The sequence below is a fragment of the Lathyrus oleraceus genome, chromosome 2 (assembly GCF_024323335.1).
Source record: "Lathyrus oleraceus cultivar Zhongwan6 chromosome 2, CAAS_Psat_ZW6_1.0, whole genome shotgun sequence".
In the NCBI taxonomy this organism is placed as follows: domain Eukaryota; kingdom Viridiplantae; phylum Streptophyta; class Magnoliopsida; order Fabales; family Fabaceae; genus Lathyrus; species Lathyrus oleraceus.
Window position 1 is genome coordinate 347,637,157 of NC_066580.1, and position 12,487 is coordinate 347,649,643.

A 12,487-nucleotide genomic window follows, 5' to 3' on the forward strand; every position below is an offset into this window, starting at 1 on the left:
TCCCTTTGATCATGTTTAAACGTTTTAATCTGGTCCTTTGCTTTTGCATACCATCGCTATGATGCATTGACTGAGGTGTATGGTGTGAAGCGCGCGCATCGCCATCAGATCTGTCACCTCAATTAATGAGGGAGATCTGATGGCCCTTGTTTTTTTGCTTTTTATTTTAATTTCTGAATTTCTTTTAATTGCTTCTATTTTATTTAATTCATAGAAATTTCATTTTTAATCCAGAAAATATGGGACTTGCACCAAAAATCTTTAAATATTTTTCTCTTTTATATTCTAAATTAAAATTATTTTTTGGATTAATTTTGATATTTTTCATTAATTAAATGTGTTTTTACATATTTTTAATTATTTAAAAATACTTCTGACTTTTTAAAAATAGTGAATTTTTTTGTCTAATGTCCTTGGACCTTGTTTGACCTAGGATAAATCCATTGGCCATTTATTTGGTGTTTTGAAGGGATTTTAGGTTTTGACCAAATTAAAATTCATTTTAATTCATTTTTAAATTGATTTTTAATTGATTAAATGTTTAAAAATATTGTTGAGCCATTCTTATGGTCTTGTGATGTTTGACTTTCTGTTTGAGTCTTGGTCAAGGTTTATTTGACTTTTGTTGGATAAAAACCATTAGATTCACTACGCCAAAAACTGGAATAGACAGCGCCCCTTAGAGGGCGCTTTATTACAAAAGCGCACTCTAAAGTGAAGAGCAAAAATAAGGAGCATACTATTGGAATAGACAGCGCACTTTAGAGGGCGCTTTTGTAACAAAGCGCACTCTAAAGTGAAGCGAAAAAATAATGAGGAAATGGAGGGACACCAATAGAGGACGCTTTATTGAAAGCGCCCTCTAAGGGTAACCTTAGAGGGCGCTTTTGAAAAAGCGCTCTCTATGTCCATGTACATTTTCAGTTTATAAGGCGCTTTTGGAAAGCCTTATAGAGCGCTTTCAGAAGCGCCCTCTTAGGCCCCCTTTAGAGGGCGCTTTTGTAAAAAAGCGCCCTCTAAAGTGAAGTCAAAAAAAAATAATGAGGAAATGGAGGGACAACAATAGAGGGCGCTTTAGTGAAAGCGCCCTCTAAGGTTACCCTTAGAGGGCGCTTTTAAAAAAGCGCTCTCTAAGTCCATGTACATTTCCAGTTTAGAAGGCGCTTTTGGAAAGCCTTAGAGAGCGCTTTCAGAAGCGCCCTCTTAGACCCCCTTTAGAGGGCGCTTTTTTTACAAAAGCGCCCTCTAAGGTCCCCTTTAGTAAACATTAAAATTATAACATATACTGCATGTCTCTTTATTTTCCCTTTCTACAAGCTATTTCGTTTACGTAACTGGGTTTTCTCTCTACTGCGTCCACCGTCTACTGCGATTACTCTCGTCCTCCGTTCGTTCTCCCTCCCTCACCGTCGTCGTCGCCGTCGCCTTTTTCTGCTGCTGCGTTCACGTTCACGTCCACCGTCACTGTTCACTTTCTTCTCCATCGTTATCGTCACCTTGAAGGTATTTCTCTTCTCCATCTTTACCGTTCACTTTCTTCATGTGTTTGATTAGGGCATTTTCTAAACTTAGTTTTACATTTTGTGCATTATGTTGATTAATGTTGTTTAGGGCAAACTGAGTTTTTTATTTCTGATTGAAAACTGATATCATTTGAAGTGTGTTTGAGCTTGTGCTTGGAAGTTTGATGATTATGGATGCAAGTTTGTTCATGTTCCAAACACCATAAGTTTGCATTGGTCTTTTGCATGCAGTAGGTGTGTGTGAGTTTGCATTGGTCTTTTGCATGCAGTAGGTCTTTTGCATGAGAAATGGAAGGTATATGAATGTGTTGACGTATTGAATCATTATCTTACTTGGGTCTTATTGAATCATTTCTATATTACAGATAAAATGGCTAACCAAGACGATACCCATGCCGCGAATGAATCACGTAATAATGTTGAAAAAGAAATCAAACGAGGATTGACTGTTATGAAGTCAATCATTCGTGCAAGAGACAAGGGTGTAAAATTTGAAGTGCATTGGAGTGCTGAAGACCAACTAATTGAGCCTAACGGTTCAATGTTGGCAAGTTACATTGGTTTCCTTGTTCGACAACATATTCCGATTACATGTGATAATTGGAGAAGTCCGGACTTGAAGGTTGGCAAGGAAAAAATATGGTCGGAGATACAGGTACTTACCATATATTGTTATATGTTTTTTTTGTTGACTATTTGTTAACCATATATTGTTATAATATGACTTTATAATAACACACTCCATTTGTATGTTTTTTAGAGATCCTTTCACATCGATGAAAGCCGGCAAAAATATTGTATTCAATTGGCCGGAAAAAGACTCTGAGGATTTCGATCCTTTTTGTGCAACAAATTTCTCAAGGATGAGGAAGGAAAATTTGTTGAAGGAGAACGGCCAATGAAGTATGCCGAGATTATTTCAGCCGATGAATGGGATAACTTTGTCGCCAAACGAAGAAACGAAAAATTCCATGTAATGTCTATTAATTATGGTATTATACAATTGTTAAGTTACTTGGTTCTAATATGCCTTAAACTTTTTTATCCAGGAAGTAAGCGACAAAAATAGGAAAAGGGCATCAAAACCCGCGTATCCGTACAAAAAAGGGCGTACGGGTTATGCACGGTTACAACAAAGAATTGTGAGTATATTCAAATGCTATGAGCTTATACATTGTCACAATATGTTATAATTGATGATCTTATAATCTAATTTAATGTGTAGCTAGCCGAGGAGAAAAGTGACGCAACATCTCTTCCGGAGCACGTATTATGGAAGGCTGCTCGGGTTGGGAAGGATGGGGCTGTCGTTGAAGCGGTCCAAAATGTTTATGTCGAATGTGTAAGTATATGTAACATTATTTCTTTAATTATATCGAAAATTTTGTTAGACATATAATTCAATTTTAATCTCCTCTAATAATATTTCAGGAGACTTTATCCCAAACCGTACCTTCAACCGAGGTCCAGGATTGCAGGAGCGTACTTAGTCGAGTACTAAATGTTCCTGAGTATTCCGGTCGTGTGAGGGGTAAGGGTTTTGGTGTGACTCCGTCGTCATTTTATAAAAAACCAAAAACAAAAAATCCTACCAACAAAGAGGTGATGGAGACCTTGGCGGAGTTAAGGGCACAAGTACTCCAACTGCAAATCGAGAATGCAAGGTATAGAGAGGAAAGGTGCGCCTCCGAGGCAAAAGATACTAGTGACCGAGCTAGTATCAATTATCAACCGAAATTTCCCGAGGTAATTATATATGTTATTATGAAATTAAAATAGCACTTTTTTACTTGACACATATACAAGTTAACAATAACATTTATTATTGGTTTAGGGCATTTCACCTTGTCAGCTGTATCTATCGTCACCAACTTATCGCATGGTTGGCAAGGGAAAAGTGCACAATACTTCGGGTGAATTACTTCACCATAATCCCCTCCCGGTGGGATTTATGAAAGTTTCGGTTGACCTCGTATTAGATACGGACGCCGTTCTACCATTACCTGACGTTGTTTCAGAGACAACGTTGATGCGAGATGCAGTCGGATCCTTTGTTGGTTGGCCGTCAGATCTAATTTTCCCTGATGCCGAGGTATATATGTTCTAAATGATTATGAATATTTAGTATTCACATTTCAATTCAGCTACAATTGTGATATTTAATCAATTATATGGTAATGTTAGACTCCTACAAGACCCACACATAAAGTTGGTAAAGGGATTTCAAGACGCATCGAGTCGGTTGCATCTCAAAAAGAGGTACAAATATATATACCCATTGAATTATATACGCAACGATTCTGTTGCATCACAAAAAGTCATGATTTATTTTATATGAATTTTTAGGTTCCCGGTCGAGAGTTGAAAAGCGCTGCTAAGGATATTCCAACGACGTCCGGGACAAAATCTCAAATTATGATGCGTCTTGAGAAAATGGTGGAGGAGTCCGATATTATGCATGGGGCCATTCGTACTATAAATTTTGATGAAGGTGTTTTCGGAGCTGCTCATTTCGAAATAATTGGAAAGGAGGACTTCCAACAACTTTTTGAACACGACGAATTGGGCATCGCTGTCATTCATACATACATATGGTACTCCGATCAATCTATAATTTACTTAGTTGAACAATTTATTTACACATTTCAATGAGTAGTCTAATGTTTATTATGTTTCTATTTAAGGTATATGTATGTAACATTGATGCGGGGAACTGAATTGTGTAACCGTTTCAATTTTATTGCTGCTTCCCGTATCAATGCAACGTTAATAACGAATAATCCAACATCCGTAAAGAATGATCTAGTCGATATATTCATGGCGGCCGGCGATAATACTACACCCAGTTTGTATTTTTTACCGTTTAATTCTGGCAACGGGTTAGATTTTCTTTCTAATAATTTCATTCTAATCTATGTATATCTTTTACGTAGAAAATTTTCATTCATCTAAATTTTTGTTTTATTTTACAATGGTCACTGGGTGTTGGTTGCTATGGATCTTTCGAGACTAATAGTGTATTATCTCGATTCTTTATCGGGTGATTGGAGTAAATATCCGAATATGAAGAAGACGGTTGACGCGTAAGTGAAATTCCCCTAAATATTCGTGTGTATTTGTATATTTAATTATGTCTGTCAGATTGATCTCAATATACGTTTTTATTTTGTTAGGGCAATAATAAAATTTAGATTGAAAAAGAAATACCGCAATAGGAAGGACATTACCTGGATCAGAGTTCAGGTATATATTAAGTATCTTATTTTTGCTTATAATAGTGTTTGTTTTTTTGCTTATAATAGTGTTTGTAAGAAATTAACTATATATATATTGTTTGTTTTTCTGTGTAGTGTCCTCAGCAAAATAATTCGGTCGATTGCGGATTTTTTGTATTGAGATTTATGAGAGACATCATTGCGTTGAATCGTATAGACATCCCAAAAATGGTATGGAATAATAACTTAGGGTTTATTTTAATATTATCGAATATTTCATCTAATTTGTTACTAAATCATGAATATGTTTTATTCTCTTAATTGTAGTACTTTGAGGAATACAAAACTTACTCAAGAGCAAATTTGGATGAAATCAAGGATGAATTGTGTCAATTCATTGTTGATCAAAGAATCATATAGCTAGGTTGTATATTGTTGTACATATATGTATGGAATGTTGTTGTTGTATGCTGTTGTTGTATATATGTTGTATATTGTTGTTATAATTTTACTAAATCATGAATATGTTGTTGTATATTGTTGATCAAAGAATCATATATTAATGTTGTATATATGGAGGATTAATGTTGTATATAAATGGATTCATGTTGTATATATCAATGGATTAATGGTGTATAACATTGGATTAAAGGATGAAATCAATATGAATTTTACACTTTTGCAGCATGCGAACAGGTTACCAATTAAATATCCACTGTTTTTCAAACAATTTTTTTTAAAATAACTAACACTTTAGAGAGCGCTTTGTCCAGAAAGCGCCCTCTAAACACTTTACATTGACAACTTTAGAGGGCGCTTTTTCCTGAAAGCGCCCTCTAAACACTTTACATTGACAACTTTAGAGGGCGCTTTTTCCTGAAAGCGCCCTCTAAACACTTTACATTGACAACTTTAGAGGGCGCTTATTCCTGAAAGCGCCCTCTAAACACTTTACATTGACAACGTTAGAGGGCGCTTTTTCCTAAAAGCGCCCTCTAAACACTTTACATTGACAACTTTAGAGGGCGCTTTTTCCAGAAAGCGCCCTCTAAGGTGTCCCTTTATGGACCACTCCATAGGGCGCTTTTTTCTGAAAGCGCACTATAATGTGGCCACTTTAGACAGCGCTTTCTCCAGGAAAACAAAGCGTTGTCTTTACCTATGCCAGCGCCAGATTAGAGGGCGCTTAAAAGCGCTGTTATAGGCCAAAATAAGCGCCCTCTTTTCCCTTATTTGGCGTAGTGATTTAGGGGATTGATGAAAATACATTTCATCTCCCAAAATGAATGGGTGTTTTTGATTTGATGAAAATCCTCCCATGATCAATTTGTGTTTCTATCTTCCCCTCCCTCTTCATCTTCATCCCTATTCTTCCTCATTCCGTCATTTGACCAATGAAATCTCTAATGTCTAAAGGCTAATTGATTCACCAATGACCTTTGTGTCAGATGAATCAATACAAGTATGATTGAGATAAGTCCCTCCCTCTTGATCTTTTCTTTTAGTGTGTGGTATGTTTTAGGAGTTTGGTTCTTCATACCAAATATCTAACATGCATTAACACCTAAATTTTTATTGCCCGGCCTCAAATAGTTGTGACTTCTAGATAAGTCCAATTATGATTGTTTAACATAGAGCTAAATTTGACCCTCAAGGCATAGCATTCTAGTAAGTGAGATTATAAGTCTCTCATTCTTTATGGCATTGTGTGGATACTTGGTCTTTTTTCCTTTCATGGGAGCTAGTGGCATACTTATTGAATTATCCAAGTTGGAGCCCTTCTCATGGGAGATATCTTGGTTTAAGGATTCATACTTGTGAATGAATGGTTGAGTGTTCTCCAAAGAATGACTTAATCAATTAAAAATCACCATTAACACTTGATTAACTTTTGACTAACATTTGACTAACGCTTGTTAATATTGTTTTACTTTCAAGTCATTTACTTTATGCAATTTAAATTTCAGTCATTTATCATTCATTGCCATTTACATTTCATATAACTTGTTTATGTTTATGTCATTTTCACTTTGCTCACTTGAGCCATACTTTGTGATTGTATATATTTGTTTATGTGTTTTTATTTTGCTTGTGGTCTTAGGACCTTAAAATACCTAATAACAACAAAAACCCTACAAAACATCGGGTGGACTATTGAACTTAATCTGAACTTTTGAACTTAGGATTAGGCAACATTCCCTGTGCAAAAGGACTTGGCCAATGCCAACATTCTGAGACTGAGCTATTGTGAACTAAGCCTTCATATGATGCAAGCCTTGGGAATTGTTTGAATTCATCTGCTACTCTATCTTTGTGTTTATTTGTTATTTTGATCTTGTGTCTGATGCTTTGCTCTGAGTTGATCAAGGAATATTTCATATGATACATGGGAAGACAAAGAAGACTGCTAGCTATGGGAATTGCTTGCTTGGATGTGGTTATCTTTATTTGATACCTTGATCTTCATAATGTCTGGATATTGTTAATTCTTTATTGATTGTTGCTTAATAAAAGTCCAAAGGAAAATGGGTTTCTATATGACATTCTTGTCTGTTGGATTGCATCCCATTGGTTAGATCTTTTCAACTCTTAAGTTTTAAATTTATGCTTAGGATAGCCTCTTCATCTCCTCCCACTTCTTAAATTTCAAAATCTCTCCCCCTTTTCGAAAACTTTCTTTGCTTGTGATTTTAAAATTAGACTTTATTTTAATGATTAGAATCTTTGGTCTTATGCCAATGAATTTTCAAACTCTTTCTTAAATCAAATTTGTAAATAAACTTAATCATATTGACTTAAAATTTCAAAAAAAAAAGACAAAAAGAACTAACAACCTCATTCAAATTTTTTGCCCCTTGATGCCTTTTCACTTAAACTTTTGTTAAAAGCAATTCACCAACTTTGAAATTTTTACCACGAACTACGGGGTTTTGATCTCTCATTTTTATGTTAGTACGTAGGCATAAGATCGAAGGTCTTGTCAAACACAAAAATATAATCAATGAATTCTTTTCTCATCCCCACACTCTATTTTTATCAAACATCTTTTATACCAAAAACACATGCACACATAAAAAAGGGCTCCCTAGGAGTACATAGGAGACTTTGGGTGCTAACACCTTCCCTCTGTGTAACCAACCCCCTTACCTGTAATCTCTGGCATTTCATTAGTTTTGATTTGAAAACTTCTTATCTTTGGGTTTGGTTCGTACTTTTCCCTTTTCCTTTGGAAACCATAAAAGCGCAGTGGCGACTCTGGTTTTATTGATGTTAAGCTTATCCATAGCTTGATGGTCATGAATTTACTGCTACATCATACTTGTTTATTTATCTAAGTTGGAGATCTTCTCATGGATGATGTCTTTGTTCAAGTATTCATACTTGTTAATGAATGGTTGAGTGTTCTCCAAAGAATGGCTTAATTAATTAAAACTCATCACTAATATTTTACTGATCATTGACTAACTTCTTAATTAGTGTTGTTTTATCTTCAAATCATTTACTTTATGAAATTTAAATTTCAGTACCTTTATCATTCATTGCCATTTACATTTCATGCAACTTGTTTATGTTTCAAGTCCTTTTCTCTTTACTCATTTGAGCCATATCTTGTGATTGTATATATATTATTTGTTTTTCTTTGGTTTTGTTTATGGTCTTAGGACCTTAAAAAACCTAATAACAACAAAAAAAACCTTAAAAACTATCTTGTTGGACTGTTGGGATTTGATCTGAATTTTTGGACTTAGAATTATGCAATATTCCCTGTGCTAAAGGACTTGGCCAATGCCAACATTTTAGACTGAGCTATCTTTGATTATGCCTTCATCTGATGCAAGATACTGGGTCCCTTTGACTCATATACTACTTTGTCTTTATGCTTAAATATTATATTATTATTGTTCATGTCTGATGATTGTTCTGAGTTGATCAAGGAACATTTCATCTACTACATTGGAAGATATTGAAGACTGCTAGCTATTGGAATGCCTTCTTGGATATTATGGTTATCTTTATTTGATGCCTTAGTCTTCATATGATGCTTGGATATTTCTAATTGTTTATTTCTTGTTGATTGTCAAAGTCCAAAGGAAAATGGGTTTCTATATGACATTCTTGTATGTTGGATTGCATCCCATTGGTCAGATCTTTTCAACTCTTAACTTTTAATTTTGTCTAGGGTAGTCTCTCCATCTCCTCCCGCTTCTTAAATTTTAAAGTCTCTCCCTTTTTTCAAAAACTTTCTTTGCTTGTTATTTCAAACTTAGACATGTTTTAATGATTAGAAACTTTGGACTGATGTCATTGAATTTTTCAAACTTTTTTTTAAATCAAACATGTAAATAAACTTAACCATATTGACTTAAATTTCAAAATACAAAAAGAACTAACAACCTTATTCAAATATTTGGCCTTTTGTGCCCTTTCTGTTAAACTTTTGTTAAAATCAATTCACCAACTTCTTTGAAATTTTTACCACGAACTACGTGGTTTTGATCCCTCATTTTTTATCTTGGTATGTAGGCCTAAGACCGAAGGTCTTGTCAAACAGAAAAAAAAATATAATTAATAAATTCTTTTCTCATCCCCTCAATCTATATTTCATCAAACATCATTTATACCAAAAACATATACACACAAAAAGAGCTCCCTAGGAGTACCTAGGACACTTTGAGTGCTAACACCTTCCCCCTGTGTAACCAACCCCCTTACCTATAATCTCTGGAATTTTATAAGTTTTGATTTTAAAACTTCTTATCTTTGGGTTTTGTTCGTACTTTTTCCTTTTCCTTTGGAAACAATAAAAGCGCGGTGGTGACTCTGGTTTTACTGACGTCAAGTTTATCCATAGCTTTATGGTCATGAATTTACCACTACAGTGTGTTCTTCTTTGTTCTTGATTACAATGTTTAATTGTTAAGTATTTCTCGCAATAAATAACACGAATAATTAAGAGCTTTGTATTAATAAAAGAAAACAAAAAAAATGCATTCATGCATCATTAGCATTTTTAAAACCAAAAGCAAAAAAACTAATTATCCATATTTCTTCAATAGAAACCAACAAGCTGACTTCCTGGCATCACTACTACACGTGCCACAATCAGGAAGCCATTATGGACCAGTTAGACCAAAACCAAGATTCTCTACGTGAAGAGGTATCCCAAGTGTGAGTGCATATGGGATGGTTGATAGAGACTATACAAGTCGTCGCCCGTGGTCAAGAGATAATGGCCAAGATGCAAGTAGAAATGAACCAAAGGGCCCGTGTTGCCACTACTATATCTGCTGCCAATCCTTCCGTTATGGAAAATCTTGTGCCTCCTCAAGGCAACATTCCAGTCCAAATTCCTATTGGAGGACCCGGCGGTGTTCCTCCACCTGTCCTTAACCCTCTGGTCATTGAGATTGACGATCAGCAAGATGCCTTCTTCAGTCTGAGAGTTGCCTCTACCTATCATGCTTTTGGTCCCCCAGTGAACGAGGTATAGAAGAAAGTCAAAGCTATTGAAGAGAAGCTAAAAGCAATGGAAGGCTTTGATGCTTTAGGCCTTGACGCTTCGGAAATGTGCCTTATCCCCGGTATAGTCATACCTGCCAAGTTCAAAGTCCCCAACTTTCAAAAGTACAAGGGAGCCAGTGATCCTAGGACACATATCCGAGCATACAGTCGAAAGATGGCCGCTTACTCCGATGATGACAGACTTCTTACGCACTTCTTCCAAGACTCTTTAAGTGGAGCATTTTTAGAATGGTATATGCAATTGGAAGGAACTCATATTCATACATGGAGGGAAATGGCCGAGGACTTCCTCAAACACTACCAATACAACACCGACATAGCGCCCAATTGCACACAGTTGCAAAATCAGACTCATAAGTTCGAAGAGACTTTTAAAGAGTATGCACAACGGTGGAGGGAACTAGCCGCAAGGGTACAACCTCCATTGTTGGAGCATGAATTGGTAGACATGTTTATGGGTAACCTACAAGGCCCTTACTTGGACAGAATGGTAGTAAGCACGTCCTCTGGTTTCTCTGGTTTGGTCTTAGCTGGTGAAAGAATAGCGAATATGATCAAGATGGGTAAAATCCAAAACTCTACAAGTACCTCCGGTCTTATGAAGAAGCCCTATGTAGCCTATGGGAAGAAATGAGAGGGTGAAGCTAATGAAACTGTAGTGGTTATAGCAAGAGCCCTGACATATCGTGTTCCATACCAACAAGTTTCCGTTGTGGCGCCAATCCAGAATCAGCAACCATTTACCATCCTAGTTCAACAATAACAATAATAACAACCACGACAACCATATCAACAACAACAATAACAATGTTATCATCATCAACAAAAACAACAACAATGACGTCCCGAAAGAAGATTCAATCTAGTTCCCATGTCATACAACCGTATACTATAATATTTGTGGTGTGGCTCATTATTGCAGTTAAGGGAGCAAGGACCACCATCAACGATTCTTCCCACCGACTACGATGTCAACACCCGGTGCGTGTTCCACTCAGGTGCTCCTAGTCATTCCATAGAAAACTACAAAGCCTTGAAATACAAAGTGCAATATTTGATATACTCTAAGGCAATCACGTTTGCGCCTAACGACCCAAATGTGAACAGCAATCCAATGTCGCCCCATAACAAGTCAGTTGTGAATATGATATAAGTTTAAGAAAAGAAGAGATTGGTGTTCCAAGTAGACGAATTGAAAACTCCCCTCATTGATATCAAGAAGGTTTTGGTGAAGAATAATGCATTTCCCGTTTGTAGTGCTAATTGTGAGCACTGTTTAATCAACCCTCAAGAATGTGAAGTTTTGAAGACTGTTTCCCAAGGATTAATGTACCAAGGAATCTTTGTGGTAAAGTTTCTTTCCTCTAGTGAAGATGTGTCAACTTTGGAGATCCCTTACGATCAAGTCCAACCTCTACAAATACCATATGATTTGTCACAAATGACTATCTCTGACAATCTGGTTGCTCCCTTGGTGATAATTCTACCTGCCTCGTTCCCTTTCGATGACACAAAAGTTGTTCCTTGGATATATGACTCAATTGTCTATATTCATGGACAAAAAGTACAAGAAGAGCCAATAGAAATCAATGAGCCAATGATGAATATAATCGGAATCGGTGAAGTAACAAGAAGTGGAAGGATTTTTGCACCTGTACCTCCCGTGATTGATAATGGTAGTACCTATAATCAAGAAAAAGGCAACTAAATCGAAGATAATCAACAAAGGCAAGATTCCCCACCAATCAGTGAAATGGAGGAGTTCTTGCACATCATTAAGAAAAGCGACTATAAGGTGGTTGATCAACTCACCAGACCCTGTCGAAGATCTCAATGTTGTCTTTTCTAATATGCTCTGAGGCACATAGAGACGCCTTATTAAAATTCTTGAGGGCTTACCACATACCACAAGAAATTTATGTTTGTCAATTTGAAGGAGTAGTCAATAACATAGCTGCCAGTATGAGCTTGGGATTTAATGACGAAGAGTTTCCATCGAAAGGGAGAAACCACAACAAGGCCCTACACATTCCTATTGAATGTGTAGACACTATCATGTCTAGGGTCTTAGTGGATATCGGTTCATCTCTTAATGTGCTACCAAAGAGTTCTTTATCCAAGCTAAATATTGAAGGGCTTGCCATAAAACCCAGTGAATTGGTCGTTAGAGAATTTGATGGCTCGAGGAGAACTATGATTAGATAGGTGGACTTACCCATCAAAATT

At 36.2% G+C, this 12,487-nt stretch overlaps 1 protein-coding gene across 1 annotated transcript; it reads left to right on the forward strand.

Annotated features, from left to right (window-relative positions):
- The first annotated feature begins 10,265 nt into the window (after positions 1–10,265).
- LOC127123211 (uncharacterized) lies at positions 10,266–10,895 on the forward strand. The gene has a single exon (XM_051053454.1). It carries the CDS (start codon positions 10,266–10,268, stop codon positions 10,893–10,895), a length of 630 nt encoding a protein of 209 aa, XP_050909411.1.
- Positions 10,896–12,487: the final 1,592 nt, after the last annotated feature.